Below are 14,903 nucleotides of genomic sequence, written 5' to 3' on the forward strand. Positions count from 1 at the left end.
TAGTTAAAACATTTGAACTTTTAAGATAACTAAATTAATGTTCGTAAACGTTGCATTATTAACAATTTACTAAATATTTTTCCTAATTATTGTGCATTTTCAACTGAAATCATTTTCAAATTTAATAAATATTTTAAATTCAAGTAATTAACGTAAATAAATGTTTTTTTGAAAGGCAATGCTTCAAAATTATAGCTTATAGAAATTGAATTTAAGTCTTAATTAAAGATTTTAAAATGTCTAACCATTAAGTTACCTCTTTAGGGTTATTAATTTATACAGAGCAATTTATTATTAAGATTTGCATTGTCACTTAAATGTATATCATATATTCCCTCCGTCTCACTATAAATGTCCACATTTTCATTTTGGGATGTTCAATTTCAAGTGTTCACTTTGTTTTTTCAACCAATAAGAATAGGTTATTCTGGAGAGAAAAGATTTCTGATTCGTGGAGAACGAAGTTAGTGAAATTTTCTAAAACTGTGTGCATAAAGTAAGTGGACACTTGTAATGAGACGGAGGGAGTACTTCGTAACCAATAGCAATATAAATTTGAGGGAGCATTCATATTTATATATCATTTATAATGATTTATGGATAAAAATTTGAGTAAACATTCATATTGTATATATAATCATCTAGAATAAATTGAAAAACATTGTTCATTATGAATCATTTATAACGATTTATCGGTAAATTATATAATAGAACTATAAGACTATAGATAATGGGGCTGCATTCCCCAAATGCCCATGAGGTGTCAAGACAAACGCCCCCACAAACGCCCGGAATGGAGCGTTTGTGGGCGTTTGTTTTCGGGCGTTGGTTAGCGGATCACGGAGAAAGGAAAGGGGCGGCTTGTGACATGGCAGCATGCAATTGGTTATGAGTATTTTTTTTCTCTCCCACTTTTAATTATTTACACCTCAAATACCATCAAATTTTACCACATTACCGTCAAACTTTTTACAAAAGCCCTCCATTACAATTCTCCATTTTTCTGTCATGGCCATGTCAGCGTCAATACCCAAAAAGTACCCCTCTTTTACTTTACGTAAGCGTCACTATTATCCGTGGTCTAATAGAACTATAGAAATTAAAGAATGAGAGGTTAAATAAAGAGAGAGAAAAAAAAGGTTACAAAAATGTTTGCGCTAGAAAAAAATGCACACCCAATCACCGACACAAGTTGGATAAATGCACGTACAAAAAAATATTCATATCCCGATAACACCTTCCTACTCGTTTTCCTTTTACCAAGAAAAGTTTGCGCCAATTATTATTATATTATTAATTATTAATTAATAGGTATAATATTATATATTATATTATATTATATTATTTATATTATATATATAAAAAATACACATAATATATAAAATACTTCATCGGAAACTATTCTATTTTGGAATATCTTATATTAATCATTCACTATCAAATATATAAAATAGTAAAGTTAAAAAAGGTCGTTTTAAGTATATTTATTGTTTGGATGCAACAAAGAAGGTGGGGTTCGCGCGCTGCTGTTTGAAAAGTGCTAGCGATTTAATTAAAAAAAATATTATATATTTTAAACCGTGTAATAGCTAGTGTATGTATTCATGTATACTATCCTATCAACTTTTTCCAAATGATAAAGACAAAATTAAAAATATTATATATTTTAAACCGTGTAATAGCTAGTGTATGTATTCGTGTATACTATCTTATCAACTGTCTCCAAATGATAAAGACAAAAAAAAAATTAAAATGATGAACAGTGCTCGAGCAATAGGAATCCGGGAGTAAAAAAATAAATTAAAATGAAAAAAAAGATGAATAGTGGCCGACTACTATTGATGAATAGTGGCCGGCCAATGAGATTGCACATAAAATGATAAAAAAAATAATAGTGGCCGACCACTGTTGATGAATAGTGGCCGGTCAATGAGATTGCACCGTTTCAATTTCATCCTTAGTATATATAGTAATAGTAATAATTAGATTGAAACTGAGAGAGTAATAATTAGTACTATTATACACTAAAGGTCAAATTTTGTGTCGTTTTGAGTTATACATATTATCTTTAGATACTGTAGAAGGATTACAACAATATTTTTTTGAAAAAGAAAGAAAAAATATGATGTGATGTTTAAACGGTTCAACTTTTTTTTATCTTTTTTATTTAGTAACATCTACGTAAAAAATTTATTTATACTTTATTACTTTTCGTTACGGGTTATATGGTAGTTACTCATGATAATTAATTTGATACATCTAAAAAAATCACTATATAATAGAATTGGGATGATTTGGAAGAAATAATTTAGTACAACTAAGAAAGGAATATTAGATAATCGAACTGAGACATAAAGAGTATAATCATATATGTATATTTTTTTCAAAAGTTTACTGTGTTCAAACAAATGAATTCAAATCTATAATCAAAAATTTAAATATGCTTAATTCTATGAAAATTGTAAAAATTAACAATTTTAAAACATTAATATTACACCAGGTGTAACAAAAAACTTTTATTACCAATATGGTTCATCATTACTTTCACAAATATGATAGATTATACAAAATTATTATAATATTTAATTAATTTTAAATCAGATTCTAATGAACTTTTTTTTTTGTTAAAAATAAGTCAGTAAATTATGATTAATATATTGGTGGGTGATAAATGAAGGTTAAGAAATCAACTTTTATAATCTCGTTTATTTTTTACTTAATAAATTAATATTTTAAAATATTAATCTATTTATTTTTTGTTTATTATATAAATTAATAAAATGTAGGATCTATTTGCTTTTCACTTACTAATTTATTTATGTACAATTTTAATTCTGTAAGTAAGATTAATGTTTTTTATTACTTTATCTAAAAATTGATAGGCGACTTAAAATCAGATATTTGATCTCAAAAGTAAATGAAAGGGAAGTGATATGTACACAACCATTTTTTACACATACACAACGAATATGCTTTACAGTGTTATATTGTATAACAGTGTAAAATTTGTTTGGTTATATATGTGTAAAAAATGGTTGTGAACATATCATCACCCTATATGAAAACAAAACTTAATATAGAAAAAAGTAAACGGTTTATACGGCTAGAAAAATCTTACTTTAAATATGTAATGTAATGTAGTGTAATGATGTGAAATGTGATGTGTTTTTAAATTTAATAATTATTATTAATAATTATTAAATGATTGGTAAACAATAAACTATTCCAGTAATCCAGTAGTATAATTATTATCTACAATCCCAATCATGCCCCTCTGTCTCTCTCTGTCTTTCTTCTTCCTTTAATTTGTCCCGTCTCTGCAACCAACCGCAATAATAATAATAATAATCCCAAAACCCTTCACTTAATTTAAAAACTCATAAATCAAACAATCATAAAAACACTTTAATTTAATTCAATGGAGTCTCTCTCACGTCCCTTTCACTCCAGAAAACTTTCAAATGCCACTTCTTTCTCAGCTAAAAACGCCTACGCCGACGCTTTTTCCGGCCACCGGCACAAGTTCTCCGGAGCTTCAACTATCGACGTTGCAGACTACCGTGAAATATTCGGTAGCTCTCAAGCCAATTGCTCAATTCCAGTGCTTGATGCTTCAACTTTATCTGATGCTTCAAATTTAAATTTGCGGCATTCGAAACCTGATTACTCTAATATTTTCGGCGGATTTCGTGATGAACAAATTGCTTATTATGAATTATTCAATCGTGACAAAAGGTACAACGGTATTTCATATTAGTCTTCTTGTAATAATTTGTATAAATAAATAAATAATAAATAAAAATAAGTTGTCATATTATTATATTTGAATTATTAATTATAATTATAATTATTATAATTATATGTTAACGCGTTTGGAGGAATTTTTGGTTATCATTTTCTATATTTTTTTTAACAAAACTAGGAGAGACTTTGTTATTATGTTTTAAAAAAGAAAATATAAATATATATATATGTCTACAAGTATAAAAATACATGTGGTAAAATAGTAAGTTGATTTTTAAAGAGAGAAAATGATTATAGAATACACTAATCCATTATGTATAGATTGTTATTGTTTTCGAATGCGTTAGGTTAAAATTTTGTCGTTGTTGTTGTTCGATTGAAACAGAGGGGCGCTCTGTTGTTTTTATTGTTGTTGTTAGTTATGCAAACGGCAGTTTTGGCAATGTTCATTGTTTTGTATTAGTGATAGTAATTAGTATAATAAACATTTATAGTTTATGTAAAAAAAACATGATGTTTTTGGCTCATTTGTAAGTATAAATAAATGAGTATATTGTCAAAAAAATGTACCTTGATTGAGTAAGAGGTTTGTTAAATATTAAGTTTCTGTTAAGTAAATATGAGGTTTAGTATGATTAACATCTAAGTTAGGACAATTTTTATTTAATATCATCAAGTTTTACTTGTATGATGATGTAATCTCAAACAAGTTGGGGCAAGTTTTTCCAAATTTAGTAAGTTTCATAATCTATTACAGTTTTTTCTGGTATGAAATAATCTGTTTCTAGTTATAGTTATTATGATGTTTTGTCTTTTAAGTTGTTGCTATTGTATTGATATGCAGTATTTGTATTCGTTAAATTTAAACGAATTAATTTGATATCGGGTTTAAAGTTTTTACCTTTAACTTTGTTGCTTTTAGGGGACCTTCATTAAAGGAGCCAACTTCACAAGATTTGGATAATTCTTTTAATCAATCGACGTATAACATGTCATATAACAAAATCAGCCCGAAAAGTAAAGATGAGTTAAACGGGACAAAACATGTCACGCAGTTACCTGCTACCCCCGGATTTATCCGTTTCATTGATGAACCTGTTCTTGTTTCTTCTCCTAAAACGGAAGCTAACAACAGCAAATCGTCACCTGTTCGTGTTACTGTAGATTCAAGTAAAGAAAATGTATCAGTCCCTAAAGTTAGAAAATCTAATACATTTGATATTGATTTTGGGATACATAGTAGAAGCAATGCAGCAATGAATTTCGAATCGTATAAAACTGATACTTCAGAAAGTGGGCCCGGAGGATTTTCACGTACGGATATTGATGCAGAAGTTGTTAATTCGGATGCTTCTGCTTCTGCAGCTGCTTTGAAAAAAGCGATAGAAAAGGCTCAAGAAAGTATACGGATTGCGAAAGAATCGGTTGGCCGAAAAAAGAAAGGTCTCAAAAGCTTTTCAAAGAAATGTAAAATGGAGAATGTGAATGTTGACACGTCATCACAAGTTCTTGCTGATGTCAGAACGAATCGTAAATATGCTGATAAAGTTAATTATGAAGATTTAATGGACGGTGAGAAACTTTTTGTTGCTAAAAAGGTTATCGATGAAATGAATGGCAAAATTTTGGAATCAAGTAATGAATGTTGTAACAGATTTGAAGATAATAATACAATTGTATCGAAGCCCGCGCAAGTTATGTGTGAAACTGAATCTATACCTTTTGATTCAGCTGAAAAAGATGAATGTGCAAAGTCATCTTTCGAAGTGGTTGACACGGAAAAAAGCAGGACCGAGTCATCAGACGTTATATATGCTTATCGAACTAGTAACATGTTTGTAGAATCGGTTGAAAGGGCTTATGAACCGGATGAAATAGCGGATGTTGACGTGTCTCAAAATGTGGAAGATGAGAAAGAAGACTTTCGAGAGTCTAGTCAACCTGATAACGAGCAGAGATCGAATGAGAAACAAGAAACCGCTGAGGAGGCACAGACTTATGATATTGGAATAGAAGATACTGAAGTAAATATACGACACGATTATGAAATAAGACAAGAAGATAATCGCGCATATGAAATAAAGGAGGAATATGATGAGGTGTCATCGTGTGATGATAATGTTGTAGAAGAAACTGAAAAAGTAAATCTGCGAGACGATTATGAAATAAGGAAAGAGGATGATCATAATCGCGCAGATGAAATAAAGGAGTATGATGAGGTGTCATCGTTTGACGATAATGTTGTTGAAGAAACTGATGGTATAGATGAGATTCGTGTTGCAAGCAACGTTGTTAATACGAGTGATGATGTGGAAACAAATCAAGACGTCGATGATGTTGCAGTTGCAGGAGCTTTTCGTGAGTCCGAAGTTGAAGAAACCGAATTAATGAAGGAAGCAGATGCATCAGATGAAGAAGAAGCGTTTTCTAATGATGTCGAGGATGATAATGAAGTGAAATTGGAAGAAAATGATACACAATCTGAATCATCTTCGGGTACTGTACATGATGTGCAGCTAGAAGTTGAAGAAGAATCTAACGAACAGAAGAATATTCCGGAAGAAACAAATATCCAAGTTCCGGATAATAAAATACCTGACGTAAATGACACGGAGAAAACTGCAGTTGATGAAATTGAGGAAACTGGTCCAAGCAAAGTATATGTAAAGGAGGATTCTAGAAGGATTGCTGAAAGGACTGCTAAAAATAATCGATTAGCAGTTGAGAGAGCGATTCATGAAGCGCGTGAACGGGCGTTTGCTGAAGCGCGTGAGAGAGCGGAACGTGACCGCGCTGCTGTTGAAAAAGCAACTGAAGAAGTTAGACAAAGAATGATGGCCGATGTCATAGAAAAGGTCGCGGGGAATAAATCGTCATCATCTTCTGAGAAAACGTCTGCAAACTCGAAGCTTAGAGCAGAACGAGCTGCAGTAGAAAGAGCCACTAAAGAAGCTCGACAACGAGCTTTAGAGAAAGCAATATCTCAGAAGAATGTTTCTGTAAGTATCAAATCTTTAGTCTTGTTATTTAAATATCAATTGTTATTATCATTATTGTTATATTGTTGTTGTTGCAGGATTTGAACATATCTGAATCAGCTTTAAGAACCAAAGCAAAACTAGAAAAGCACAACAGGATCATGGAACGTGCGGTATGTGTTGGTTTTCTCTCAAGCGAATGACTGGTTTGTTATTATGTACCAAATTGTTTACTCATTAGTTTGTTGGTTTCGTTTTAGGCTAAAGCGCTTGCAGAAAAAGAGAAGCGAGATTTACTTGCTCAAAAGGAACAAGCTGAGAGAAATGTAATGATCATTGGCTAAATAGATATTGTTTACCAGTTTTGATACTTTACTTTATTCTGACTCTTGTTCGTACACAATTTCGTCACAGCGATTGGCAGAAAATCTTGATGCTGATATCAAAAGGTGGTCAAATGGGAAAGAAAAGAACCTGCGTGCATTGCTTTCGACACTACAATATGTATGTACAAGATTATTGTTAACCCAAAACTTACGCTTGTTAGTTATTTCAATTTTAGATCGGAGAGGGAAAATGGGCAATCAGTAACAAGTCATAACTAGATTTTGAATGACCAATGACCCGTTTGACATGTTTACTTCCATAGTAAAGTCATTTGGGTTAGACCATTTGAGATATGGTATGACCACATATAGAGATAAAGTAACCCAAGATATAAATGGGTGATGGGTCCAGATTGCTACCTTGGACATCTCGGACCTGGGTTTTTACTAAATTTTTGAACTTGCAGATTCTTGGACCTGAAAGTGGTTGGAAACCGATCACAATGACTGAGATTATTAGCAGTAACGCTGTAAAGAAAGCTTACAGAAAAGCTACTCTTTGTGTTCATCCTGATAAACTTCAACAACGCGGCGCAAGCATTCAACACAAGTACATATGTGAAAAGGTTTTTGATCTTCTAAAGGTATGCATTTAATCCCCAGTTCAAACTCATTCTAACCATTTTAAATCAATCTTTGATTCTGATAACCTGTATTTGTCAACAGGCGGCATGGAATAGATTTAATTCCGAGGAAAAATAGGTGGCTGACGTGGCAGAATATTTATACTCGAAAGGTGGTTTACTTAATTAATGATATAATTTATCACATGAAAACGAAAGAGTTCCGTGCAGTCGGGTATATGATTTCTCATGTGTCGCGCGATTTGAAGTTGATTGTCGACGTGAAAAGTCATTATACCCAGACTTTGACACTGAACAATATGTGCCAAAAGGTCTTTAGATGTAACGTTCTGATAGTGTGTTTGATAAAACAAGAATGATTAAGCATTGGTTGAATTGGTTCAATATCTGAATAATTCAATCTAACTAAATTTGCTTCCCAACGACAATAACCTATTTGGTAAATACTATGAATGAACTCTGTTATTAATTGTGTAAAAATTAACGTATTAACATTTAAATAAATAAATAAAACAATATAATTGCTTAACAAGCGTTATGGATATGATTTAAGAAGGATACCAAAAGAAATTTGATGTGCTGAATGATTAAGAAAGTAATTCAATTCTGAATGGTTCAACACACATATTACTGAACATTTCAACATTAAGCTAATGAAGTATTCAATTAAGAGTCAAACAAACGCAACCCATTAAAAGAAGCTGTTAAAAATTAGTAACAAAATAAGAAACCATCTAGTGATTTATTGACTAGGGTAAAGATATCACTCTGCTACATTCAATAGAAGAAACTACCAGCATGTTACACATGAAAGAAGCATAAAATATGCTTCTCTCTTTATTGGCCAACTAGTTAACTATGCAAAACGCTTATGGTAATCGAAAGATCTAACCATTAAACACCTACTTAGTTACCATGTACTATTACACAATAGTTCCATCTTTGATAGTCGCGTTCTTGAGGATGACTGTGATCCCGGATCTTATATAGAATCCTTCATCTGATCTGTCTGCTTCTTCAACGTTATCTTTATTTGTAATCACCACATCTTTTCCAATCTTGGCGTTCTTATCGATTATGCAGTTCCTAAAACCAACAACAAATTAATGATTTCAAGTGTCATTTAACAATTTTTAAAAGTGGAAGAGCGAAATAAATCTTACGTGATTTTGGTGTTTGAACCAACACCGATGGGAACTTTTCCGGTTGCTATTAGTGCTGCAACTTCCGAATCCGTTTGGTAGTAGTCGGCACCCATCATCATGGTATCCTGAGAAGGGTAAATATGTAATTTAACAACACCATAATGAAAAAGTTTCAATCTTGATCAACTTTAGATCATGTTAACAACACCATAACGAAAAAGTTTCAATCTTGATGAGCTTTAGATCATGTTAACAACACCATAACGAAAAAGTTTCAATCTTGGTCAACTTTAGATCATGTTAGCAACACCATAACGAAAAAGTTTCAATCTTTATCAACTTTAGATCATGTTAACAACACCATAACAAAAAAAGTTTCGATCTTGACGAACTTTAGATCATGTTAACAACACCATAAAGAAAAAGTTCCAATCTTGATGAACTTTAGATCATGTTAATGTTACCTTGAGCTCGACACCTTGGTCTAGACGAGATCGCACACCAACAATAGAGTGTTCAACGCTACAATCTCGCAAGAAGCAGCCGTGGGATATTATAGCATCGACAATCTGTAAAAGCAAGATTCGGTATAAAAAGGGCAATAATCATTTAAAGCTAGAACAAATAAAAGGTTACTAACAACATACCCTGCATTTTTCAACTTTAGTAGGAGGCAAAAATCTTGGTGATGTGAAAAACGGAGTCTTCGGATCATTGAAGTCAAACTTTGGAGGCTGTCAAAACGAGTAGTTTGGTCATTGGTGACTGAATAGTAAATGGGTCGTAAATGACACCTCTAGTAAAGATGGGTCAGTCGGATTAGATTTGACTAACCTGTTCAGTAAGGGCTAAGTTGGCATCAAAGAAAGAGTTTATGGTACCGATGTCCTCCCAATAATCTTTGAATAGATACGCCTAAGAAAAGAAAAAGAAAAACAGTGATCCCAATAATCTTGTAGTATTTTGACCAAAAAGTCAAAATGAAAGGTAAAAGTCTCACTTGGACATTGTGTTCTGCAACTGCACCAGGTATGATTTCGGAGCCGAAATCGTTACATGTAGGGAACTTCGACTTTAATAAATCTAGCAAAACCTCTGTTCGGAATACATACACGCCCATCGATGCAATGTAAGGATTTTTCAACGCCTCGTGGTTCGATAATCCAAGAAGAGTGGTGTCAACTTGCTAAAAATGCAATATTAAAAAGAAATTTATTAGACAAGATAAGATTTACCTTTAAAGTTACAAACTTTATGAAAAAAGTATTCTAATTTTAGCAGGAGAAGTAATATAGTTGACTATTAAACTCAGTAGTAATATAGTTGACTAAGATCAGTGTCATGAGTATTCACCATTGACTTTAGCAAGTTGCCCTTGGGTTTTTCAGCGAAATGGACTATTCGTCCTGTTTGGTCAATCTTCATCAGTCCATAGTCAGATGCCCGGCTTCAGAAAGATCAAGAAAAGTTAGCCCGACGACAATAAAAACCGAGCAGATTTCATACTATAAAGAAAAAAGGACAAAATCTAGCCAAAACCGTACCTATCATCCATGGGAATACAAGAAACCGTTATATCAGCATTTGTGTCGACATGTTTTTGAACAAAGTCCATATAGTCCATCCGATATAGATGGTCACCCGATAGTATTAAAATATATTCGACATTCTTGTTCTTAGCATCCTATAGTAAGTCACACGGGACCATGTAACTAATTAGATTATGATACAAAATAATAACATCAACAATATATGATATATGATTACCTCAAATAACCATATAAATTGTCGAACAGCATCTGCTGTTCCTTGAAACCACTTTTTCCCCGCTTCACCGGGTGTTTGAGTAGCTGCAAGAACCTGATCCATATATAATTTTAAACATTTAGTCACAAAACGGAACAATTTTCATACTTTAAGCCAAAAGTTTGAAAATTTTAGCATTTACCACCAATATCATGCTTAAGAAATTTAAAACCAAAAAGCAAATGGCAGCGACATTTATGATAGAACTTTTTTAAAAATAATCCCAAAATTGGAAAACTGAGATCTCATTAATCATTATTGAAAGTTAAAACAACTATTGAATACTTGATGACACAGGATCATTAGTATTTAGGAGTATTCAAGCACAAAATAACTCATTAGATAAAGGGAAAAGATATGTCATACCTCCACAAATCCATCCCCAAAACTCATGCCATTTCCAAAGTTATAAGTTCGAGCCAAATGACGATTGAGCGAAAACGAATTAAATTGTGTTAAAATGAAGATCTTCCTTATGCCACTGTTAATACAATTACTCATTGGAACATCAATTAGCCTGTAACATCCACCAATTGGAACCTGCATTATATCCACATATCAATCCACTATTTCAATCACTCATATACTTGTTTAATTATAACATGTATTAGATTCAATAACTGGATCACAATCTAAAGACATGTTTGGATATATGTTTTGTACATTTTAATTGCAGTCTGATAATAAAGTAGTTAGTAATCAATTGATTAAACTATTAAGCAGATATGCTTACTATAACAGTATAAAAATCAAATCACCTTTTCAAATCAGAATTTTAGAATATCTATTAATTTAATATACTGTATTTAAATTTAAATTAATTGCATGTCTAAACAGTAAACACCATATAAATTTAGCAAGATTTCACTTACAGCTGGTTTAGCTCTTTTGCTAGTAAGAGGAAAGAGTCTTGTTCCTGCACCTCCACCCAAGATAATGGAAGCTACTGTTTTTGGGTCTACTTTTTTCTCATCAAAGAATGGAGTTTCAAAGGTCTGAAATCAAATAAAAATCAAAACTTTATTATAACCAACTCAAGAAACTAAGATAAAATCAACATAAATGTTTTAATCATATGAAATTCATATGCTTTACAGTACTACTTACCAATATCTGTTCATCAACTGGTGATTTAAGAACAGAATGAGTGACACCAAGTTTCTTGATTCTTTTGCTTTCAATTCTTGAATTTTTACACAAATTAGATGAGTGATGACTAATCTTCTTTCCCCAAAACCCATTTTGAGCACAATCAGAACCCTTTTGAACATGCACATTAGGGTTTAAAGTAACACAGAAAGAATCCATCTTTTTATCAGTATCTTCTTTAAAAGATCAATAAGTCTGAACCCCAAGATTCAAAAAGCCAAAAAGCTTCCTTTTATTGAAGATCTCAATGGCATTTAACCCAAATCATAAGCAATGCGTACACATTAATCTAATGCTTTATGTATATTATCGTACTTCCAACTCTTCTACATGAAAAACTGAAAACCAGAGATTAAAAAATGTGAACGTGATTTTGACAATGATTAAACAATTATTTAATTAGAAATTATTTATATTTATTATATTTATCTTTTAATTTTTGACTAAAAAAAAGGAAATCAGCACACACAAAACCTATGGTCTGTTGTAAGGTTTTTAAGGAAGTATGAATAAAATCTAGTGAAATATTTGGTTTCCAGAGAATTTTTGACGTAATTAAAAAAGGGATTGTTGTTATAATTAAAAGAGCAAATGAATAAAAACAAAATGTTGAAGTGGCCAACTTGTGTTTGAAAGAGTAAGAAGAGTGAGAGCGAGAAACCCTCCTGGACCCTTGTGAAAGGTTGCAGATTTATCACCCGAACACGTGTAATAGAAATTAAATAGAGGTAATGAGTAGAGACACGCCGGGTTTAGGCCGAGTTTAGGTAATCCTAAACTCGAACCCGATTAAAAAATCTCTTCTCAAACCCGGATACCGATATGTCAGGGTCTCATTTAGTTACTAACAAGGTGGTAAACATGTTTCTTCATGGGTATTTGGGTCTCCATTTACTTACAAACTATTGGATACACGGGTTTTTCCACGGGTATTTAAGTCATTTTAGGGTATACGTGCGGGGTGATCGGGTATACAGGCGGGTAATCAAGCATAGGGTCGAGTAAACGGGTTTACGGGCAGGGTATATAGCATTGGGTCTTTTTTCGAGTATACGGGTCGGGTAATCTGTTGGGAAAAATAGAAATAATAATCTGATGAGTCAAAAGTATTTTGCAGATTTTAGAGTCTGGAGATTTAGAGTCTGGAGTTGCAGACTCTGGAATTACTGGAGTAAACGTATGAAGATTTTTTAAGCAAAAGTCATAGAATATTCTGGAGATATGCTTATTATTTAAGAAGATTTGTTTTGAAGATCTGATTTTATCTCCAGAGTTGACTTCCTAATTAATAGTTAATTTGATGTATTTTAGTTTATCTTTACCACTTTTATTGGTAAGAAGGACGGATCTTTCCGCATGTGTATCGATTATCGTGAGCTGAACAAGTTGACGATTAAGAATCGGTATCCCCTTCCCAGAATTGACGATCTTTTCGATCAGCTGCAAGGATCCATCGTTTATTCCAAGATCGATTTGCGATCAGGTTATCACCAGTTGAGGGTGAAGGAGAGCGATGTGATGAAAACTGCGTTTAGAACCCGTTATGGTCACTATGAGTTTCTCGTGATGCCATTCGGTTTAACCAACGCACCTGCCGTGTTTATGGATCTCATGAATCGTGTATGCAAGCCATACCTGGATAAGTTCGTCATCGTTTTCATAGATGATATCCTCATCTACTCCCGAAGTGAAGAAGAACATGAACAACATCTTCGACTAGTGTTGGAACTCTTGAGACAAGAGCAACTTTATGCCAAATTCTCCAAGTGTGACTTTTGGTTGAAGGAAGTCCAATTTCTGGGTCATATTTTGAGTGATCAAGGTATCAAAGTTGATCCCGCAAAGATCGAAGCTATCAGCAAGTGGGAAACCCCCACTACTACGACTCACATCCGCCAATTTCTAGGTCTTGCCGGTTACTACCGAAGATTTACTGAAGGTTTCTCTCTGATTGCGCGTCCTTTGACCGCGCTGACCCACAAAGGGAAGAAGTTCGTTTGGGAAAAAGAACACGAATCAGCATTTCAAAACTTGAAGCAGAAATCGACCACCGCACCTATCTTATCTCTTCCTGAAGGCAGTGATGATTTCGTCGTATATTGTGATGCCTCGAAAAATGGTTTTGGTTGCGTATTGATGCAAAGATCGAAGGTTATTGCCTATGCTTCTCGTCAACTAAAGATTCACGAGCAAAACTACACTACTCACGACCTCGAGCTTGGAGCCGTTGTCTTTGCTCTCAAATTGTGGAGACACTATCTTTATGGAACTAAAAGTACCATCTTCACCGACCACAAAAGCCTCCAGCACATATTCGATCAGAAACAACTGAACATGAGGCAGCGACGATGGATCGAGACGCTGAACGACTATGATTGCGAACTTCGTTACCATCTTGGAAAGGCAAATGTTGTAGCCGATGCCCTGAGCCGGAAGGAGAGGACGGTACCTCTTCGTGTCCTCGCCTTGAACATCATCATTCATTCAAATCTCAATAGTCAGATCCGAGTAGCTCAAGAAGAGGCTCTCAAGGAAGAGAATATTTCTCAAGAATACTTGAACATTTTCGTTTCACGATTCGAGGTTAAGGAGACTGGACTCCGATGCTTTGCCGGAAGGATTTGGGTACCTAGTTATGGAGATCTACGGAGCCTTATACTAGATGAAGCCCACAAGTTGAGATATTCGATTCATCCAGGAGCCGGTAAAATGTACCACGATCTCAAGGAACAGTATTGGTGGCCTAACTTTAAGAAGGATGTTGCAACTTACGTTGGTAAGTGTTTGACTTGCTCGAAAGTTAAGGCCGAACATCAAAGGCCATCTGGATTACTTCAAAAACTGGAAATCCCGCAATGGAAGTGGGAAAGGATAACGATGGACTTCATCACAAAGCTACCGAAGACGGTAGGCGGTTATGATACCATCTGGGTTATCGTTGACCGACTTACCAAATCAGCACACTTCTTAGCCATGAAGGAAACGGATACGATGGAGAGACTCGCTCAACGATACATCAAAGAGGTTGTATCTCGTCATGTTGTACCTTTATTGATTATCTCAGATCGCGATACCCGTTTTGCTTCAAGGTTTTAGCGTTCTTTGCAAGAA

The 14,903-nt window shown here is 33.5% G+C and overlaps 2 protein-coding genes across 2 annotated transcripts; one reads left to right on the forward strand and one right to left on the reverse strand.

The window, feature by feature from the left end:
* The first annotated feature begins 3,384 nt into the window (after positions 1-3,384).
* Positions 3,385-8,112, forward strand: LOC139859368 (uncharacterized). Its single transcript, XM_071848158.1, has 7 exons — positions 3,385-3,735; positions 4,667-6,743; positions 6,821-6,895; positions 6,983-7,048; positions 7,137-7,226; positions 7,516-7,692; positions 7,775-8,112. The coding sequence occupies exons 1-7, from the start codon at positions 3,419-3,421 to the stop codon at positions 7,808-7,810; spliced, it is 2,838 nt and encodes a 945-aa protein (XP_071704259.1). The 5' UTR covers positions 3,385-3,418; the 3' UTR covers positions 7,811-8,112.
* A 283-nt stretch (positions 8,113-8,395) lies between these two features.
* On the reverse strand, positions 8,396-12,169 carry LOC139857866 (glucose-1-phosphate adenylyltransferase large subunit 1-like). The gene is made up of 12 exons (XM_071846711.1): positions 11,751-12,169; positions 11,516-11,638; positions 11,010-11,183; positions 10,605-10,697; positions 10,382-10,521; positions 10,191-10,284; positions 9,838-10,023; positions 9,672-9,752; positions 9,485-9,571; positions 9,302-9,406; positions 8,856-8,962; positions 8,396-8,778 (listed from the first exon to the last, which is right to left on the reverse strand). Exons 1-12 carry the CDS (start codon positions 11,949-11,951, stop codon positions 8,616-8,618), a joined length of 1,554 nt encoding a protein of 517 aa, XP_071702812.1. The 5' UTR covers positions 11,952-12,169; the 3' UTR covers positions 8,396-8,615.
* Between the last annotated feature and the right edge of the window lie 2,734 nt (positions 12,170-14,903).

This window comes from Rutidosis leptorrhynchoides, chromosome 7, assembly GCF_046630445.1.
Source record: "Rutidosis leptorrhynchoides isolate AG116_Rl617_1_P2 chromosome 7, CSIRO_AGI_Rlap_v1, whole genome shotgun sequence".
In the NCBI taxonomy this organism is placed as follows: Eukaryota; Viridiplantae; Streptophyta; class Magnoliopsida; order Asterales; family Asteraceae; genus Rutidosis; species Rutidosis leptorrhynchoides.

Bases quoted from the DNA above. Each gene is read 5' to 3' on its own strand.
- LOC139859368 (XM_071848158.1), top strand. From the start codon at position 3,419: ATGGAGTCTCTCTCACGTCCCTTTCACTCCAGAAAACTTTCAAATGCC. The intron at 6,744-6,820 runs GTAAGTATCAAA...TTGTTGTTGCAG, and splicing joins TATCTCAGAAGAATGTTTCT to GATTTGAACATATCTGAATC. The intron at 7,049-7,136 runs GTAATGATCATT...ATTTCGTCACAG, and splicing joins AGGAACAAGCTGAGAGAAAT to CGATTGGCAGAAAATCTTGA.
- LOC139857866 (XM_071846711.1), bottom strand. From the start codon at position 11,951: ATGGATTCTTTCTGTGTTACTTTAAACCCTAATGTGCATGTTCAAAAG. The intron at 9,753-9,837 runs GTGAGACTTTTA...TTCTTTTCTTAG, and splicing joins TTGCAGAACACAATGTCCAA to GCGTATCTATTCAAAGATTA. The intron at 9,572-9,671 runs GTTAGTCAAATC...TCGTTTTGACAG, and splicing joins ACTTAGCCCTTACTGAACAG to CCTCCAAAGTTTGACTTCAA.